The sequence below is a fragment of the Silurus meridionalis genome, chromosome 17, assembly GCF_014805685.1.
Source record: "Silurus meridionalis isolate SWU-2019-XX chromosome 17, ASM1480568v1, whole genome shotgun sequence".
Taxonomy (NCBI): Eukaryota; Metazoa; Chordata; class Actinopteri; order Siluriformes; family Siluridae; genus Silurus; species Silurus meridionalis.
Genome location: NC_060900.1, coordinates 18,873,666 through 18,894,339, shown reverse-complemented (window position 1 = coordinate 18,894,339; position 20,674 = coordinate 18,873,666). Strand labels below are relative to the sequence as shown.

The 20,674-nt window shown below is 37.0% G+C and overlaps 1 protein-coding gene across 1 annotated transcript; it reads right to left on the bottom strand.

Moving 5' to 3' along the window:
• Positions 1-343: 343 nt before the first annotated feature.
• prdm2a (PR domain containing 2, with ZNF domain a) lies at positions 344-8,819 on the bottom strand. Its single transcript, XM_046870559.1, is given in 4 exon segments — positions 344-4,155; positions 4,158-7,095; positions 7,304-7,381; positions 8,648-8,819. Coding segments are annotated over 3 exon segments (4,632 nt in total). The 5' UTR covers positions 7,323-7,381; positions 8,648-8,819; the 3' UTR covers positions 344-2,480.
• Between the last annotated feature and the right edge of the window lie 11,855 nt (positions 8,820-20,674).

The window sequence follows — 20,674 nt, the reverse complement described above, 5'->3', positions numbered from 1 at the left end:
ATCAGTAAATCACTTTTTTTTTAATTATATGAATAGATGTAAATGTGTAACTATGCCAGATATAGGTCTGTGATGCTGGCTCTGATGTTCTTTAGAAAATGGATGAAAGGGGTTCGGGTTCCTGAATATTACAGCAAAAATAGGGCGCCATCTGCTGGCAAAGGCAAGGTTTTTTTTGTTGTTTCTTTTGTGAAGTCTTTCATAGCATCTCACCCATTTAATAAATGCTGCTAGTGTGGTCATTAAAAAAAAAAACAGAACAGGTTGAATTTTATTGAATCAAAATTATTTGATTAATCATATATCTTTTATCTTGATTGTAAAAAAAAATTCTCTGGTCTCATTTATCACAGAGCAGTTTATTAACATACATAACAGCATTTCAAAAGCACTGCGGCTCAAACAGAAACATGCTTCAGAGGTTAACATTAGTTTTCCACAAATATATCACAAGTAAATTAGGATTAATAGATCCTTTTAATTCACAGCTTCTCCATCAGGTTAAGTACGTGTCATGACTTTAGATTGGTAGCTCGAGAGCAGGATATTTGATGTTCATGGTAGAGTATATGCTGAATTACAATGTGCAAAAAAAGGTGATTTAAAATAAAACTAGCATTTATGAAATAAATCAAGTCATTTTGTTTACAAGGTAACAATTAAGTCTCAACCCACAATCTGATTGAAACTGCTGTTTAATAACCAGCAGTATTCAAGTTTGAGACTGTATACTTTTGCTTATGTACTTCAATTTTTACTAGCATTTTATTATATACAAAAAGCAACTTATTATTTCAGCTAATCAGCAGGCCATTTTTGTGTGATGGGCCCTAATGTAAACATATACCAGTGAACCCTTATTACCGTTCATTTACCCATTATAACTCGTAACAACAACAACAACGAAAAAACCCTGTTAGTGACATATTTACACAGATCCTAATCTAATACTAGTCCTTCAGTGCTAAAGCAAAATATAATTAATCAGTATAGCAGCTTGCCTCAGCAGAGCTACGTTCTTATCAGAAAAGTATAAGGCTTTTCTCTAGGTGTTTTCCCCCAAATATTATCGACAGTACTGTTCCCAAAATTCAACACATTATAGGCTTATAAACACAGATTGTGCAAATCACAGAACAATTGTTTTTCAAACATATACGCAGAAGGACACCAATATAATTAACACAACAAATGCTACATTGTATGTGCTTAAGAGTCTAGTCTCAGAACAGACTGCATGTTTCCTGTCTCAGATGTTGGCCCATTTACAGTGATAGAACACATTGTGATGTGGTAAAAAGTGGCATGCTGACCCAGTCTTACTTGCTTTATTTTTGTTAACACTATGTCACTCACTTTTGCTTATCAGAAAATGCACCTTTAAACACAAATCAAATCTACCAGCCACCACATTTACATGTATGAAAATAAATATCAGATAAATGGTGCATTCTACGATTAACAAATGAGGAGTTTACATATATTCGTTTGCTATGAAATTAATATTTAGTAATTCAATGACGTCTTCAGTAATAGCCAATTATTGCATTCTGACACTAATGATTGTATTGTAATAAAGTGCATAAATAATAAAGAAAAGTGTTTGACTTTTATTAAGTCTTTTGATCGTTTTCAGTTAGTTTAGAAACAAGATGTTTCCAACTGAGAAGCAGTAATAATAGCTTTAGCACTGATCATACTATTGTTGAACATATGGAAACAGTTTAAAGCTGACATTTATAAACTATACAAAATAAGTGCATTATTTAGATATGGGGTATCAGGTTTAATACAAAACAAATTTAAGGACAGATAAACATTATATAATCTACAACATTCTATGAGAAATTACTGGAGGCCCTTATCATTAGTTCATACATAATAATAGATTTTATAGGAATATTTCAGACCAGATTAGTGGCATGAGGTTGCATCATGCCAATAGGATCATGATCACTCTGTTAACATATTTTTAGGCATATGATCTGAAATTTAATGTAATGTTGGTCTAATCTAACCACTTTTTAAACCATTTAGTTATACATGGCCAATTTGCAAAGGATTATACTATATAAAAATGCTTTTTTGTTTCTTTTTATACTCTCACCATACTTACTAATAAACCGCATGGAGTTTGTTAATGAGACAGGAAAATAGAGAAATATGCAGTGTTGGGTATATAAGGACTAGAAAGATGAATACAGGTTCAAACGATTTTAGGTGATATTTATGAATGTATTTATGCTACAGACGTTGTCTTGTTAGCTTACTATAAACAAGTACCCTTGTTAAAAGGACACTGCAGGTTTGAGCACAGTTAAGAAATCTAATTTGCAACCATTCTCACCAAGGTTTCCTTATAATGTTAAAGTTTTCTATTAAAAAAACATATAACTCAGTAGATAAGATTTACAGATAGCCTCACCATAGATCAAGGCCAAAAGTTTCATTGTTAATGCTTGTTTTTTTTTTTTTATACTTTAATTCAATTTTTTTGACTCTACAACTGCTTGATGAGTGACATTTTGATCACCTGTCTGGACAAAGGATTTGGTTGGATTAGTCGAGTTAGCTTTTTTGTTAGTATTGGATGTGACATTAGATGAAACATGCTGTAGACTGCGAGTAATGGGACCTCTCACTCGCAGAGAGAACTGTTCCTCTGTGCTGGGCTTCAACTCTATATCTCGTTGCTTTATTTTGCTCTCCAAACAGTGTACCCCATTGCTCTGCTGCTGAGATTTCCCTAGTGCTACTAAAGACTTTGACGCTATTGGTGACTGAATGGTTTCCATCAGAATGAGTCTACTTTTTTTACTTATGTGATCTGCAGAGCTTGAGAGAATATCGGATGTTTTAGGCCTGTAATTACGGACAGTAAATTTTCCTTTGCCAATATGAGCCTTGACTGGTAGATTCACACTGCTGGCTGAACCAGGCTCATTGGGTTGTGTTTTTGCTAATGATTTCTGTCCTTGGTTTAACCTTTGTGGCTTCATTATTACTTCTGATACCCGTGTGTGGACCCGTCCATGGTTTTCCTGTGTTGGTGCCATGCTACCTTTTCTTTTTGGAGGCTTCCTGCAAATAGGCTTCATTGGGCAGCTGAAAGCCATATGTTTCTTCAGGCTGGTATGGTAAGTGAACTCCCTGCTGCAATGAGGACAAACATAAACCTCCAGCTCTTCCTGTGAACTCTTTCGCCCTACTGGCCTGCCTCTCTGTATCCACATAGATTTCCTCTTACTATGAGAACCCAGCTTTGTCTTAGCTTCTGACTCATGGCATTGGGGCTTTTTTGGTAGCTTTTGGGAGACATTCTGCCTAAGGTTGACTCCTCTTGCAGGCAACAAAACTCCATTTTGCACTTTTGCAAACTGCTTGAGTGGAATGGGGTTCTTTTTTGGAGTGTAGCGTTTTTTGTCACTCGCATTAGCACAGGCTAATATGTGCTTGTGCAGTTCGGGCATGTTGTCAAAACCCCTGCCACACTTGGTGCAGCGAACTGTAGTGCTGAAAGTCTGTGGGATATTATGAGTGGTGAAGTTAGTGGCTGTGGTGGTTGGTTCAACTGGTGTTCGGTTGTGATATGGAAATGGAGGTGGCTTAAAGCTTGGATAATGCTGGTTAATACCAAGCCTTACATCTGTACCTTTAGGCTTGACACCTTCAGATGCCATAATCTTGATGGTAGTGTATAACTCCTCAGTAGTGTTTTCAGAGATGTTGCCAGGCTCTGGTTTTAGAGCTGTTTCAAAGGACGGGCCACACTTGTCTATTGAAGGACACTCTGTGGTAACCGTGTCAGATCTCACTGGACTATTATGGTTTTCAGGTCTTAACTTACCATTTTCTACTTCAGTGTGAGAGCACTCCTGTCCAGGATGGAGATCTCGATGATGTTGCTCTAGGTTACAAAGAAAGGCAAACTCTTTGGAGCATATTCTGCAGACATAGATTTTACCAATGCCATGATAACTGGATCGGTGCTCAAATAAATCTGTGTCTGTCTCAAACAGTTGCACACAAAACTCACACTTATATGGCCAAGTGTCTGAGTGTTCACCAATATGCTGACTTAGGCCCTTCATGGACTGGAAGAGCTCATCACAGGCATTACACATAAAGCGCTTGCATAAAGGAGGCAGGGCAATTGCTCGTCATTCAGAGGGTTGTGCTGGATGGACAAGTCTGAAATTTCAACTTTAAAATTCTCAGTGGAGGATGCATTTTCTGCAAGCTCCACAGTTGTCTCCACATTTTGTGAAACACTGGAACCAAGTAATGGCAGTACTGCATCATTCTCCAATGATCCTTCAATAGATGATGAGTCAGATGCTTCATCTTGAGCCTCAACAGTGCCAGTCTCTGGCAGTTCTGGAACTGATGGTTCAGTGTTTGAAGTCTTTAATTGAGATGGCTGGGGTTTTTGTGTATCAGTGTGATCTGGTGATGTTTTATCAAAATCAGAGTCCACAGCATTAGCTTGGGGAAAGGGGGTAGCGTTAGAGGACTCCAGTGCAACAGTATACTCAATAACAACAACATTCGGAGAAAAACTGAGGGAACTGATGTTAGACTGGTTTACCAACACAGGAGAAATAAGCTGTGTTTCAGGTGACAAGACAGAATCAATCACCAGGGTCCTTTGTGCTAGATCACACACAGATGCATCTGTAAGAAACTGAGGACTTTGTAAACTTAGTGTTGGGGTTGTGGGGATGAGCGCATGGGTCACACTTCCAGGGGCAGTATTAAGCCAATTGGGAAGAGACACATTAAATGCTGCCAATGAACTTCCGACAGAAAGTTCCACAGGTCCACTGAGCACTACAGGACTTGAGGACTGAGCAGTGGAGCAGATCGGGTGAAGCTCTTGATTGGTTATGGATGTCTGTGCTGGTAGGAATATCTCTGTGGGCTCTTGAGTAGTTAAAATAGGTTTGGCTGAAGAAGTGTTCAGTGTAGCAGAATTTGGCAGAGAAGGTGTCGCATTCAGTGAAGGAGTAGAGGGTGGAGCCTGTTCAAGCACAACATTTTCATGGTTCTCAAGAACTGGCTCAGACACAGCTATTGCTGCTAGATCGGTTGCAGTAGGAGCACTGATAATGCCATCTGCTGGTGCAGAAACATCTACTACAGCATACTGGTTTAGCAATACTTTCTCCAACATGCTTGAGTTGGGTTTAGTCTTCCTAACTGATGTCTGTAAAGCAAAACATCCAGCGGAGTCAGACTCTGTACTCTTTCTATTCATGCTCAGATCCAGAACACAATCAGCTAAGATCTCACTCTCTCTCTTACCCACAGCACTGGAGAGATCTAATGGCTGCTGATTGCATGACCTGCCACCAGTTCCTGATGCAGAGCAGTCCAATAGCTCCTGACTGGTTTCATTATTGTTTGGGGCTAGATTTACGGTTCCCATTTCTTCTTTTTTAGATAGACTCATTGCAGATGTGCAGTGGCTGTCTATCTTTGGCATTTTAGGTGCAGAAGAATCAGTTTCCTGCTCAACACTGGATTTCAGCATTGATGCACTGCTTTGCTGTGGACAGTTTGGAGGTGGGGATGAAGTCCTTCTTTTAAACCTGCTACTTGTTGCAGGTAAAAGTGTTAGTGGTAAAGGTGGACAGAGTTTTTGGCCTTCAGTGATCAGAGAAAATGATGACTTACTGCTGTCCTGGTTTTGTAAGAGCTGCTTTAGCTTGGGGGACAGATAAATAGTTTTCTCTTTTTGTAAAACAATGGTCTCTAATGTTCTGGGGAAAACCGTGCCAATCAGTGTACTTTCGGAGGTAGAGGAAGGTGTTGTTAAGATAGATTCAGACTCCAATTCTGTTTTGATTTGTGGCAATAAAGGTGGTGTAGATGTCCTCCTTCTGCTAGAGGACTGACCACTAAGGTCAGAAGTCATACTGCAGTCATTAGATTCAATTTTAAAAGCCTGTGTAATTTGAGCAGGATTGACAATTAAGGCATCCAAACCAATCACAGCAGCAGCAGAATTCAGCTCCATCACTTCACAGTTGGTGACAGCACTGGTGGAGATGATCTTGCCATCAATGTAGAAGCTAAGGTTCTCTGAAATGTTGCCAGAAATATCAACCATATACTCCTCTTCTTGTCTTACCTCATTGCTGTGTTGCTGTGCATTGGAAGAGGTTTCTGGTCCACCACCAGAACTCTGAATTTTAACCTCATGAGAATTCACAACTTTCTGACAGGCTCCTCTCGGTAACAGACGGCGCTCGTGTATCCTGCGCTCATGCCTTCGCAAGCTGGTGTGAGTTCCAAATGATTTCTTGCAGTACTTACAGACAAACAAGCACTTAGTCTCTCTAAATTCATCCGAATCATCTTTTACCTCTAAATCAGGCACAGGAAAGTTACTGACCACCTGGGAGGTCAGGGAAAGTTCGTCTTCCTTTTCCAAAGAGACAATTCCTTGAGTCTCGTGAACAACCTGGGGAGCGGGGCTAATTATGAGACCACCTGTCCTTCTATTGCCGTTATTATGTCTTCTCTCATGTCGTCGACGGCAGAACTGTGTACTAAAACACTTTCTGCAGAAGCGGCATTTAAATATCTGTTGGTGGCAGGATGACATTGCATGCATGTGCCTTTCCAGGCCTTGCTTGGTGGTAAATCGCCTTTGACAGTGCTGACAAAAGAACATGCGTGAGCCCTGGTGGTTGCCATCGGGATTGATCTTCCGGTCACAGTCTGGGTCCTGGTCAGCATCAGCTTCAGATGTGGGAAAGTCTAATTTATTGTCCTGTTTAAGCATTTCCATGAATTCTGTTTCCCCGGTCTTACAGGGTACATTCTGATTTATTTCGTCAGTAGTTTGCAAAGGTACTGGTTCCATGGTTGGCATACTGGTCCTCTGTGCTGGCAGGATGGTTTGGTCCTCATCTGTCTGCTCCATCATGTCATCAGTCCCTCCCTCTGCCTTTCTCTTTTTCTCATTCATTGAGTCATTTAAAAGGGGAGATTCCCCAGTCAGACAATGCTGATGACTGTCAGTGGGACAGGGCAGAATTACATATTGCTGCTGCTCCTCTGACGAAACAAGCAGCTCCTCTGCTTTCACTAATGCAACAGATTAAAAATGAACATCAGCCCCTATCCAAAATATATATTATACATTTCTAATCACTAAATATGCAGAGAAAATGTTTACTTTTTTTCATGCAACAATTCAATGTATTACTTCGGATTATATTTGTCTTATATATATAGTAGTTGTTTTTTGTTGTTATAGTATACTATTACTGTTGACATCAATTTAAACGTTTACCATTTTCATAATCGCCCATGTCTGTCCCACTTTCTGTTGTCAACCACCTGTTTGTCCTCCACCTCCTTTTTTTGAGATCTAGTCCCAGGGAGACAGAAGAATTAACATTAATATCTCATTCTATACTTATCCATAATTAACACAAACAAGCATAAGAATATGTCCATTCTTGTGTGTCCATGCAGCCTATATAGAGACTATACCTATAACACAAAACAATTCACTATTCCACTTAGTTAACGTAATAAACTACAAGTTTTTCCAAGTGACAAATTTGTAGTTACATTTGTAAAAGAAAACATTTCTATGCTCTTAACAAGCATAGAACCTTAATCTGTAGGATATGAATCATGGAATGAAGGTTTTATATAAATCATGCTCCACATTATTATGACTATTATGAAACGATTATGAAATTTACTTCTGCACACCCACCCAAAGTAAAAAATAAACTGATTTGAGACATGACATGTTTCTACCCTATGCATCACCCAGCAGTGTGTACAGTATGGTGGTGCAGGGTGAAGGTGGTAACCTGGGAAGACGCACTTTGGCATTTGGGGAGTGTTTAGCATGCGATTTATTATTTATTATTGGAGTGGTGACGTTTGCTAATCAATCTGCCCGAGTTTTGTTTACCGCACAGAAAACGGGCTGATTATAAACACACGGTATACGCCATATTATCACGAGGGTATGACAGTGTGGCCAAGCATTAGTGGCAAATGGACACTGGATGGAAACATATTTCAGAGCGATCAATGAACGAATTTGAGCGCTCGAGTTAAGGTTTTTGTTTGGATGGCAATACCGGAGAATAAAAATATCCTTATTATCTACAGGCTCGCGCGCCGTGTCTCAAATACGATCCAACAGATGAATGAAAGAATCTGTTGTTTCTAAGAGCAGAGGATGGATATATTCACCCGCCGCAGGTGAAGCCCACATGTTGCGGTGGTGTGTGTGTGTGTGTGAGCGTGTGTGTGCGTGTCTGTGTGTATATGCATATTAAAGACAGCTCTTTTAAATAAACGTAGCTCTAGCACCGCAGTCTGGAAGGTCACGGACGCGCGCGCGCACAAATGCAGGATTATGTGCTATTTCATGCATTGGAAAAACAAAAAAAAAAAAAAAAACACCAATCGGAAATAAGCGTTGATGCGTTTACACGAAACAACAGCGCAAGACGATCTGCATCAGCTGATCACGAGTGAAATGTCATCGACGTGTAAATATAAACAAGATGTTATTCATTGCACAGGCCACTGATGAGCCTGGTCTATTTCTTTATATATTAACAGCGTTAATTGTAGGTCAGGAATCGCACACTTGCGCATTTCTTACCGGCTTTTTGTTGGGATCTGGTCACATGTGGTCAGGATTTGGCCTGAACCGTGCTGCAGTACGAGGCCCGGTGGCTAAAAGCTAAACACTGATCTACACTGTCACTGCAGCAGAGCGCACGCGACGAAGTGCGCATGCGCGAGCGCTCGCGCTTCAATGGAGCCGAGGTTATATATCCATCCTGCATACTACAGTACTAAATACCAAGTCTACAGCACAAACTGGGGCCACTGGTGACTTAGATTGGTCCATGCCATATCTGAAAAGATTGGGGAAAAAAGAAAAAAGCCTTCCACTGATCCAGAAATTAATTTATAATTTAATATTTAATATAACAATGAATGTATTATTTTTGAGCTGCAAAAAATATAAATGAAAAAGTTGTCATTACTAAAGCACAGAGTTTACTGATGGTACAAACATCTGGATGTATTGCTAATAGCTGGAATAGCTGTATTAGGCGTTGAACTCTATTGTATAAATGGGATTGTTTCAATGTTTATATTGTTCGATTTGTAAGTTTCATTGAACTTGAAACCTTAATTGAAGAAGAAAACTGCATTATTTATTTGCATTATTATTATTTTTTTCTAAATATAATGAAATAAATAAATGAATAGAACCAGGGCAACTTTCATTTTAATATAATTTTAATTATAATACAGTTTGGTATAATGCAGCATTTACGTTTGACCCACAGCCCAAAATTATGTGATGTTTGGCTTTTCATAGGAAAAAGTTTGGCCACCTCTGATTTAGATATTTAAGACACTGCTTCATGATTCTACTGTTTGTATGTAATGTTCACAAATAGGGTTTTTAAGAGGCATAATTATACCATAACAGTTATTTATGATTATACAAGTAAACAAACAAAAACACTAAACACCAATTAGTCAATCAGAAATGTATATTTTAAGTGGTCGTAGTGCAAATGGTATTGTCATTCAGAGACAAAAAATATATACTGAAATGCTTGGAAACAGATTGGGCAACTCTGGTCTACATAATACACAATGGATAAATATGTTTGACAAACTATCCAGAACTGTACAGCTTTAGAAAAGACATATAAGTAGATTTTTAGCTTATGGAAAACTGTCACAATGCAAATATAGTCATCTGAGGAATTTTACAGTTCAAGGATGTTTATTTGTCACATACATATTACATATATGTTTTATAAATAGTAATAAAATTCAAATATAACATAAATCATACCTTGAAGTTCCTTCAGCAATCATTATCAACTCAGTTCTATGTGGTTCTATAATATCACAAAAGCAGGTATAAACATTGTGAAAAGCAAAAATCGAATGAATCTATTTACCATTTCAGGATCTCAGGGTAATGCCTCAATCAAAAGCTTTTATTTCCGACACCGTGAACTTTCAAACCGGCAGTCAGTAGGTAAAACACTCATTAATTCATCAGTTACGTATCAGAATTAATAGGTCAGGCCTGAATCAGCTCAGAAATAAGTGGTTAGGTTATACCAGATTCAGTTCATGAGTAGATTAACAACCTTATTTGAGAAATCCTGATTTAACTTCTCAGCTAAAGGCCAGAATTAATGCCTCAAAGACTGAAAGTCATCAGTCATAGAGCTGAGAGAGACAGCAGTGCTACACCACACCACAACACTTTACCTTTAAAAAATCTCTATTAGTAGATTTTCTTTTTTCTGCCTTTTACTTTAAGCCCAATTAATTGGTTTATTAGTATTTTTTTCAACTTTTTAAGCTTTTCAATGTTTTCAAAGCATGGCTGAGTGCAATAAGTGGTTAAATTAAATAACAAATTAATAAAATCTTGAACATTTATGAATTTGATGTTGATTATTATACATTGATTATTTGACAGTTCCCTTCATTAAATGTCAGTATTGTGATGTTATGTTATGTTATGTTATGTTATGTTATGTTATGTTATGTTATGTTATGTTATGTCTTTTTGTTTTGATCAACCTTTTAAAACCATTAAGCATTCTTTGATTTGGCCCCCTAGGGGACCACTTTAGTAGAGGTTGTTACTTTCGAATCATGTGGTGACTGGGTGGGGACTGGGGTTGGGGGTTTAGCTATTTGAGGATGATGTAATTGTGCAGCATGTGGAACTTTGAATTGTCTTTTTTCATTCTTGTAATAATTACAGATCACCACTGGAGGTCAGTCTTTAGGTCTTTTAAAGAGTTTATATAATAAAACCCTGTTTACCATTTTTCAAATTAAAATACCTCATCGTGTACTGAACTCCTCGTTGTCTAAAATAAAATGGATATTTGTATCAATTCAAACTTCTTTCATTTTTAGTTCTGCTGATGTATACACGCTTTTAAGCATAATTTCTGTCTTTAATACATTACATGTGTAATAGATCCAGAAGTTAAACACATGAGCATCACATGAGCATCATTTGCCCCTCTTTTTATATATGACATGGCAGACCCCTTTGGGCCTTTTTAGCCTTAGATAAATTGAAGGCAAATATCTAGCAATTTTTTTATTGTAGTTATTGAATATTTGATTTGCAACCCTGTGATTATTATATTGCTTTTGAGATATTGTGATTAATGCATATTCTACAGTATACATGCTTGCTGGGGTACTAGGCGATCCCTAGATAAGAACATTCTACACATAGTTGAGGAAGTATCTGCCTGGGACTGCAGCAGTTTAGTTATTTATTATGTAGTGACATCTTGTAAAATTCAGGATTAGAAGATTTGCTTTTTGGTATATCCTGAACTGAAGCCTTGAACAGACGTTTGTTGGAAATATATGTGTAGTGTTCCATTATAATATGCAGTCGGCATTATTGTCATTAATAATTGATTATGCTTTCATTCTGATGAACACATACTGTTTATTTGACTACTTTTATTATTACTGTATAAGTCTGCTACATTTCATTTAAATCATTGATGAATAAGTTAGTTGCAATTTGTGGATTTTATAGCTGTATAACCCAGAGTACATCATTATTACTGCATGGTCTATGAATTTCACAGAGTAGGAAAGGATTATAAAGCTGGTGTTGAGTCTGCCTGGCACAGGCCTTGCTGACCAGAATGACTATGGAAAAATATGTTTAAAACTGGCATGTACTGACTCATGTGAGTCTAAATCCAATTGTGGAAGTGACATAATTATGTGAACATGCCTGTGTGTGTGTGTGTGTGTGTGTCACAGACTTCACTAAGCTGTGTTCCCCTTAACATCCGTGAATTGTTGTGGCATCTGAATGATCAGTGTCACACCTACACCTTGTGCACCTCCACTCCTTTATCTGTTCATCCACCCACACACTCTCTCACACAAAAACATTCACAGACCGTCCATTAGCCCTGCAAGTAAACATGTGAACCATGTATTAATGTGCATTTTTCTTTCAGGTGTTTTCCTGCTAATTACACCTCCGGTTTGCTCATTATGGATCTGAAACTACATTTGGTTTTATGTGCTGTTCAATTCTGTTTGTATAGCACATAAAACCAAATGTGGCTCCAAAATTTTTAATGTCAACAGCATAAGGATCTTGCATTGCATGGCACAGAAATATAATGTTTGCCAAAAGTGATGAACAAATTGAAAAGTCCGAACAGCCAAATGTAGTTAGATTGTACTTTTTTTCAGTAACATTCTAACTCTACTCTATTCTAACTCTATTAATGTCTATCCTTCTAGTAAATACACATATATTTAACAGTGGTGTTCTCCTATTGCAATAAGTAATAACTGTACAGAAGGTAATTTTTAATAAATTATTTATATAAAATAAAATAATTTATTTTTAATAAATTAACTTCTGTACAGTTTACATACAATGTACATTTTATATGTATATATATATATATATATATATATATATATATATATATATATATATACACACACACACACACACACACACACACACACACACACACACACACATGTTTATCTGCGCTTGTCAATTTGCATTTCGATGTCATATGTATCTTCATGGTCCTTCCACTATACAATGAAGGAGGCCTGCATTTTAGGTGCACATTAAATAAGCAGAGCAATGATTAGTAACATCCTCTGCTGTTCACTTGGCCTGTGATTATAACAAGTGTAACTGAGTGTACCTAATCCAGTTCTGACATTAGGTAAATAAACAATAACATTTTCTCTGTGGATTTTACCAAAAATAAGACAAACAGAATATAGACCCATACACCATCATTTAAGTACAATTTCAGTTGTGTTGTAACAATTGGGACGTGGAAATACATTTGTGTGGACTCTCTTTATTATAAAGAGTAGGAAAACCAGACATATAGAGACAAAGTCCTTTCAATTTCTTTCAAAACAGGGAGAAAAGACATTCGGAGAAAATATATATACAATGCAGCTGCCACCAAGCTATAATATTGTAAAAGGATCTGATCTCACGACCTTCAGATTCAAAGTCAAATGCCTGAAGCTACCACCTTCCCCCATACATAGGCCTTAAAAATATAGACTAATAGGCATTTACAAGACAAATAATGAGAATCAAGCACACTCGGAGTTCATGGGTTTATGTAGATGAAGCGTGAGGAGAACCAGCTGTATGTCTATAACCACACCCTATGCACTCTACAGTGCACCAGTGTTGCAATTTTAAATCATATTTTGAAGCGTAGTGTAGATATGCGAAGCATTCCTAAAATGCACTGCCATCAGATAGTATCTATAGTGTTCTGGATTAAGCAAGCATTGTAAAATTAAAGATTTTTATTTAAGATTTTAAAGAACAAAAGCAATATATTTTAATTATAAATTGATAATCTGTAATTAAATGTTATGATAATTAAAATTATGATAATAAAATAATTTGTCAGTAATTCTTAGATAAAAACATCACAATATTATTTGTACTACATTAGGTCGTATTGAGGAAGTGGGATTTTATAAGTAATGCACATAGCACACCATTTCAAATATTCAAACACACAGTCACACTGATATTATGCATATCTACAATATGTCTTACTGTCTTGTGCCAAGATATCTGCACTGTAATTACAGTAGCATTAGTAGCATTTTAAATATAATGCTTTAAAATTTTTTAAATGCACAGTAGCATTTTAAACCAACACTTACTGTAACATTTGATTTAATAAACAGGGAACCTAAATAAACCTAATTAATCTGATGTAAAAAAGAAACCTCATTTCCACGTTTAATCAGGTGTCTTTAACCTCACATTTGGGAGGTATACATTTTATGCACACATACAAGTCAGAAAACTAAATCAAACTCTTCATTAATTCTTTATTATCTTCAGGACAAAACTGATGTGAATTCAGAGCAGAAATATTGGGTGTGAGGCAGAAATACATCCTGAATTATAACAATTCCAACAAAAGAAAACATATACAAACACAGAATTCGGAGTAGCTAATCAACCCACAAACATGCTTTTGGAAGTGGATTAAATAGGACAACCAGGGGAAACACAGGGAAAACAGCTAAACTCTACACAAGCAGAAACCAAAGCTCAGGATCAAACCTAGAACACTGGAGCTGTGAGTGAGCAATGCTTCGATGCTGTTGTGAATTTTAAAATTCAAATATATACAACCCCTCCCTTAAGTTTTCCCTCCAAAGCCGCAACTTAATACACATGCATCATCGTGGCTTAAGCTGTAAATTTCCAACCCTTGTCGGGGTGTACTCTTTACCCTAAACATGTTTGCCTTGCTACCAACACATTATTAGCACCTCTTCCTGCATTCTTTATGGGTGTGTTAAAGCAAGGAAAGCATTTAAATGTGCAGGACATTGGGTAGGGCAGGACCCGGTTTGTAAATCTGCAGCAGAGAGAAGAGGAGATGGAGTTAAGATGTACAACTTCCAGACCCCAAGTTAAGGACCCAACAACTCCTTACCTTTCTCAGTAATTTATAACTAAGTTTAATCAATGTATTAATTTTGCAACTTCTTTTCCTTTTTCAGCCACACCACTCATTGTATTTAAATATCTCATTCCAGCACTATAATTACATTTTTATTTCTTTATTTATAATAGATTATTTTCTGTGTGTGATACAGCCAGATTAATTGAGGAAAGTGATATTTTATCAAACTTGTCTTAACTACGTGAACTATAGGAATTTCTAATACTGTCAGAGTTAGACAACATGTCAGAGTTGAGCAAAAAACATTGTTAGGGCCTGATGCATACCTGTGCCATGTTCTAAAGTAGGAATTGTGAATATATATAAGGCAGACTCTTTTTTAATGTTTGTGCTCTTTAAACCTGCATGAGGACCAAAGGACACACACACACACACACACACACACACACACGCATACACATGTAGCAGGACAGAGAGTCTCTCATCAGAGTTATGGGTCACAAATATTACAGCAACAATTATACACACATTCACACACTACTGATTTTTTCCGTTACACTTAGAAATAATCCTCTCTACATTACTATTTTACCTTTAAGATTACAGTGAAGTCATGTACATTTACCATTATATCCATTCATGTTTTCATACACATGACCATACATGCAAATGATCAGGGTCGACATGCTTTTGAAACAGATAAGAAAAACAACATTAGGGGAATACTTACGATCTTATAATCAGAGTGGATGCTGAAAACTACAAATAGAAAGAAATTGTACAAATTTTGTGCAAGTATTTAAGTAAATAAATATATTACTACTAGGAGTATGTTTACATATTGTAGGATGTATATTTGCACCTTACAAATTGTTGACATATATTTTGGAAGTATTATTGTATAATTACACACTTACTGTTTACATTTACTCAGATGTATAGTTATTCAGATATTTATGAGATATATTCACTAGGTTTATATATGTATATTTTTTACAAGTACGCTGCTGTTACCTCATACAAAATCTGTTCTATATTGCACTGACTGCTGATACAAACTTTCTATACTGCATTGACAATGTAAACACTTGATTAGGGAGAAGAGAAAAGGTATTTTGATTTCTCTGTATGTCTGCATATATGGCAGCATTGACAAATAAAAAACATTGAACCTTGAGTGTACTGAAATTCTGTCTATTGTTGACATGAAGAATGTATGAAGAATATATATATATATATATATATATATATATATATATATATATATATATATACACACACACACACACACACACACACACACACACACACACAAACACATTGGTTTTCATGACATTGTGTTCCATTTGCATAATGTATTAATTTTAATTTGCATTCTTCATGTCAACAATAGACAGAATTAACAACAATTGAACTGCATGTAAGACAGTAAAATTAAACAGTAAGTAAAATAATGAACATAAGAACCAACAAAAATACAATAAAAAAACATCAACTCAATAGTGCTGTATAAAAAGCAAAGAACCAGAGTAACTTGTAGTATACACAGGAATTAATTCTGGTGCTGGTCAGCAGAAACAGATGGAGGTGATAATCGTCAGGTAATGTAAGCCAAACAAGAGCTGATGAAAAATCCTCGTCATTTTGAGGGCAAACGTGGCAGCACCTCCTTGACAACTTGCCTTTTACATTGCATCATTCCTCACTATAACGGTCACAGTGGAATTTTTTAAGCAAACTATCAATTAAGAAAATTTGGAACATTTAAAATGGACTCTATTACTCCATATATAATTTGATCTTAATAAAGAAAATATTATATTATGTTTGGGTAATTTATCCCAAAAAATCAAGCAGATTGCAAAAGGTGTTCAGGCAGCAATAGAAAAAAAACAACACAAAAAGTGAAAAACAAAACTCAACACACATGCTTTTTATTAACATCCCTAGGTACTAGAAGTGATTTTCTATGTCTTTACTGTTTTCCAAAAAACATAGATGCATCTGTCTCAACTGCCCAAAGTCAATATGAACAGTACACTGCTAAGTAGTGAACAGAACACAAGGGATAAGGAAGGGCGGGGCTTTGCTAAGTTTTCTAAATGGTTGAAAAACAGAGTGGACACCATAAACTTCAGTTTTAACAGCTTAATAATGTTGTGTAATGTGCACACAAAGGTTAAAACTTCCAAAGATTTAAATAGTGCCAACCCAGTTTATTTCCCATGTTCACTACCGGGTGATGCTATGGCTAAAGTGTATTTTTATTCCTGTTTAAGAAAAATATGTTTGGAATGCAAGATAGAAGAATTTGAGAACTGAATATCCAGTTTACTCCATACATCTACAATGATCATATATGTGGTTCTGATACTCATGCTCTGTAAGTACAGGTGAAAATAGAAAAAAACAACACAAAAAATGTGAAAAACAAAACTCAACACACATGCTTTTTATTAACATCCCTAGGTACTAGAAGTGATTTTCTATGTCTTTACTGTTTTCCAAAAAACATAGATGCATCTGTCTCAACTGCCCAAAGTCAATATGAACAGTACACTGCTAAGTAGTGAACAGAACACAAGGGATAAGGAAGGGCGGGGCTTTGCTAAGTTTTCTAAATGGTTGAAAAACAGAGTGGACACCATAAACTTCAGTTTTAACAGCTTAATAATGTTGTGTAATGTGCACACAAAGGTTAAAACTTCCAAAGATTTAAATAGTGCCAACCCAGTTTATTTCCCATGTTCACTACCGGGTGATGCTATGGCTAAAGTGTATTTTTATTCCTGTTTAAGAAAAATATGTCTGGAATGCAAGATAGAAGAATTTGAGAACTGAATATCCAGTTTACTCCATACATCTACAATGATCATATATGTGGTTCTGATACTCATGCTCTGTAAGTACAGGTGAAAATAGAAAAAAAACAGCATCTGTTTCAATCCTAGGCATACAGCTACCTTACAAAATACAGTACACTCATTGAATTCATAATGTCAGCAGAGCAACAAGATATCCTGTTTAGCCTGGTCCACTGAGTTTGAGCTTTTAACTCCTGAGTGTGAAAATTGTCTTTTTGGCATCTTCATGCCCCAATCAGGAGTCACTACAGCTTCTGTGCTGAGTGTAGATAACTCAACAACGAGTTCTTTCAATATGAATGTGATCCTAATGGCAGTTGGAAAGACAGAGTGTAGCCGAACGTTTTTTTTTTTTTGTTAAGACCTTAACTCTTAAAGCAATCATCAAGTGTTATATACAGATGGTGACAGATTAAAGGAAAAACACTGGCTATATTATGCTGTAGAAGATTTTTTGCTGTAGTTTGCTGAATCATACATATTAGTCATTTACCCTTACATGTTTTTTAACAAAATTCATTCTTCTTATTATTTTTTTTTTGTATATTTTTGTCATTTGGCAATCACCCTTATTATTTGTAGTAGTAGTAGTAGCAGTAGCAGCAGCAGCAGCAGTAGTAGCAGTAGTAGTAGTAGTTGTAGTAATAATAGTAGTAATAGTAACACCAGTAGTAGTAGTAATAGTAACACCAGTAGTAGTAGTAGTTGTAGTAATAATAGTAGTAATAGTAACACTAGTAGTAGTAGTAGTAGTTGTAGTAATAATAGTAGTAATAGTAACACCAGTAGTAGTAGTAGCAGTAGTAGTAGCAGTAGTAGTAGTAGCAGTAGTAGCAGTAGCAGTAGTAGTAGTAGTAGTAGTAGTTGTAGTAATAATAGTAGTAATAGTAACACCAGTAGTAGTAGTAGTTGTAGTAATAATAGTAGTAATAGTAACACCAGTAGTAGTAGTAGCAGTAGCAGCAGTAGCAGTAGTAGCAGTAGTAGTAGTAGTTGTAGTAATAATAGTAGTAATAGTAACACTAGTAGTAGTAGTAGTAGTAAAAACAGTGGCAGTAACAGCAGCAGTAGCAGTAGTAGTAGCAGTAGCAGCAGTAGCAGTAGCAGTAGTAGCAGTAGCAGTAGCAGTAGCAGTAGCAGTAGTAGCAGTAGCAGCAGCAGCAACAGCAGCAGCAGTAGCAGCAGTAGCAGTAGCAGCAGCAGTAGCAGCAGTAGCAGTAGTAGTAGTAATAGTAACACCAGTAGTAGTAGTAGTAGTAGTAGCAGTAGCAGCAGCAGCAGTAGCAGCAGTAGCAGCAGTAGCAGTAGCAGCAGCAGTAACAGCAGCAGCAGTGTAGATAACTCAACAACGAGTTCTTTCAATATGAATGTGATCCTAATGGCAGTTGGAAAGACAGAGTGTAGCCGAACGTTTTTTTGTTTTTGTATATTTTTGTCATTTGGCAATCACCCTTATTATTTGTAGTAGTAGTAGCAGTAGCAGCAGCAGTGGCAGCAGCAGCAGCCGTAACAGCAGCAGCAGCTGTAACAGCAGCAGTAGCAGCAGTAGCAGTAGTAGCAGTAGCAGCAGTAGTAGTAGTATTAATAGTAATAGCAAAAGCAGTAGCAGTAGTAGTAGTAAAAATAGTGGTAGTAACAGTAGTAGTAGTAATAGTAACACTAGTAGTAGTAGTAGCAGTAGTAGTAGTAGTAGTTGTAGTAATAATAGCAGTAATAGTAACACTAGTAGTAGTAGTAGTAGTAATAGTAACACCAGTAGTAGTAGTAAAAACAGTGGCAGTAGCAGCAGCAGTGCAACAGCAGCAGCAGTGCAGCAGCAGCAATAGCAGCAGCAGCAACAACAGCAGCAATGCAGTTGCAGCAGCAGCAACAACAGCAGCAACGCAGTGCAACAGCAGCAGTAGCAGTAGTAGTAGTAATAGTAACACCAGTAGTAGTAGTAGTAGTAATAGTAACACTAGTAGTAGTAGTAGTAGTAGTAGTAAAAACAGTGGCAGTAGCAGCAGCAGTAGCAACAGCAGCAACGCAGTGCAACAGCAGCAGTAGCAGTAGCAGTAGCAGTAGTAGCAGCAGCAACAGCAGCAGCAGCAATAGCAGCAGCAGTGGCAGCAGCAGTAGCAGTAGTAGTAGTAAAAATAGTGGTAGTAACAGTAGTAGTAGTAGTAAAAACAGTGGCAGTAGCAGCAGCAGTAACAGCAGTAGTAGTAGTAGCAGTAGCAGTAGTAGCAGCAGCAGTAGTAGTAGTAAAAACAGTGGCAGTAGCAGCAGTAGTAGCAGTAGTAGCAGCAGCAACAGCAGCAGCAGTAGTAGTAGTAGTAGCAGTAGTAGCAGTAGCAGTAGTAGCAGTAGCAGTAGCAGTAACAGCAGTAGTAGTAGTAATAGTAACACCAGTAGTAGTAGTAAAAACAGTGGCAGTAACAGCAGCAATGCAGCAGCAGCAATAGCAGCAATGCAGTTGCAGCAGCAGCAATAGCAGCAGCAGTAGCAGTAACAGCAGTAGCAGCAACAGCAGCAATGCAGCAGCAGCAGTAGTAGTAGTAGTGGTGGTGGTAGCAGCAGCAGCAATGCAGCTGTAACAGCAGCAGTAGCAGTAGTAGTAGTAAAAACAGTGGCAGTAACAGCAGCAGTAGCAGTAGTAGTAGCAGTAGCAGCAGTAGCAGTAACAGCAGCAGTAGCAGTAGCAGTAGCAGTAGTAGTAGCAGTAGTAGCAGTAGCAGCAGCAGCAACAGCAGCAATGCAGTTGCAGCAGCAGCAGTGCAGCAGCAGTAGTAGTAGTAATAGTAACACCAGTAGTAGTAGTAAAAACAGTGGCAGTAGCAGCAGCAGCAATGCAGCAGCAGCAGCAGTCAGCAGCAGCAGCTGTAACAGCAGCAGCAGTGTAGATAACTCAACAACGAGTTCTTTCAATATGAATGTGATCCTAATGGCAGTTGGAAAGACAGAGTGTAGCCGAACGTTTTTTTGTTTTTTTTTTGTTAAGACCTTAACTCTTAAAGCAATCATCAAGTGTTATATACAGATGGTGACAGATTAAAGGAAAAACACTGGCTATATTATGCTGTAGAAGATTTTTGCTGTAGTTTGCTGAATCATACATATTAGTCATTTACCCTTACATGTTTTTTAACAAAATTCATTCTTCTTATTATTTTTTTTGTATATTTTTGTCATTTGGCAATCACCCTTATTATTTGTAGTAGTAGTAGTAGTAGTAGTTGTAGTAATAATAGTAGTAATAGTAACACTAGTAGTAGTAGTAGTAGTAAAAAATAGTGGTAGTAACAGCAGTAGTAG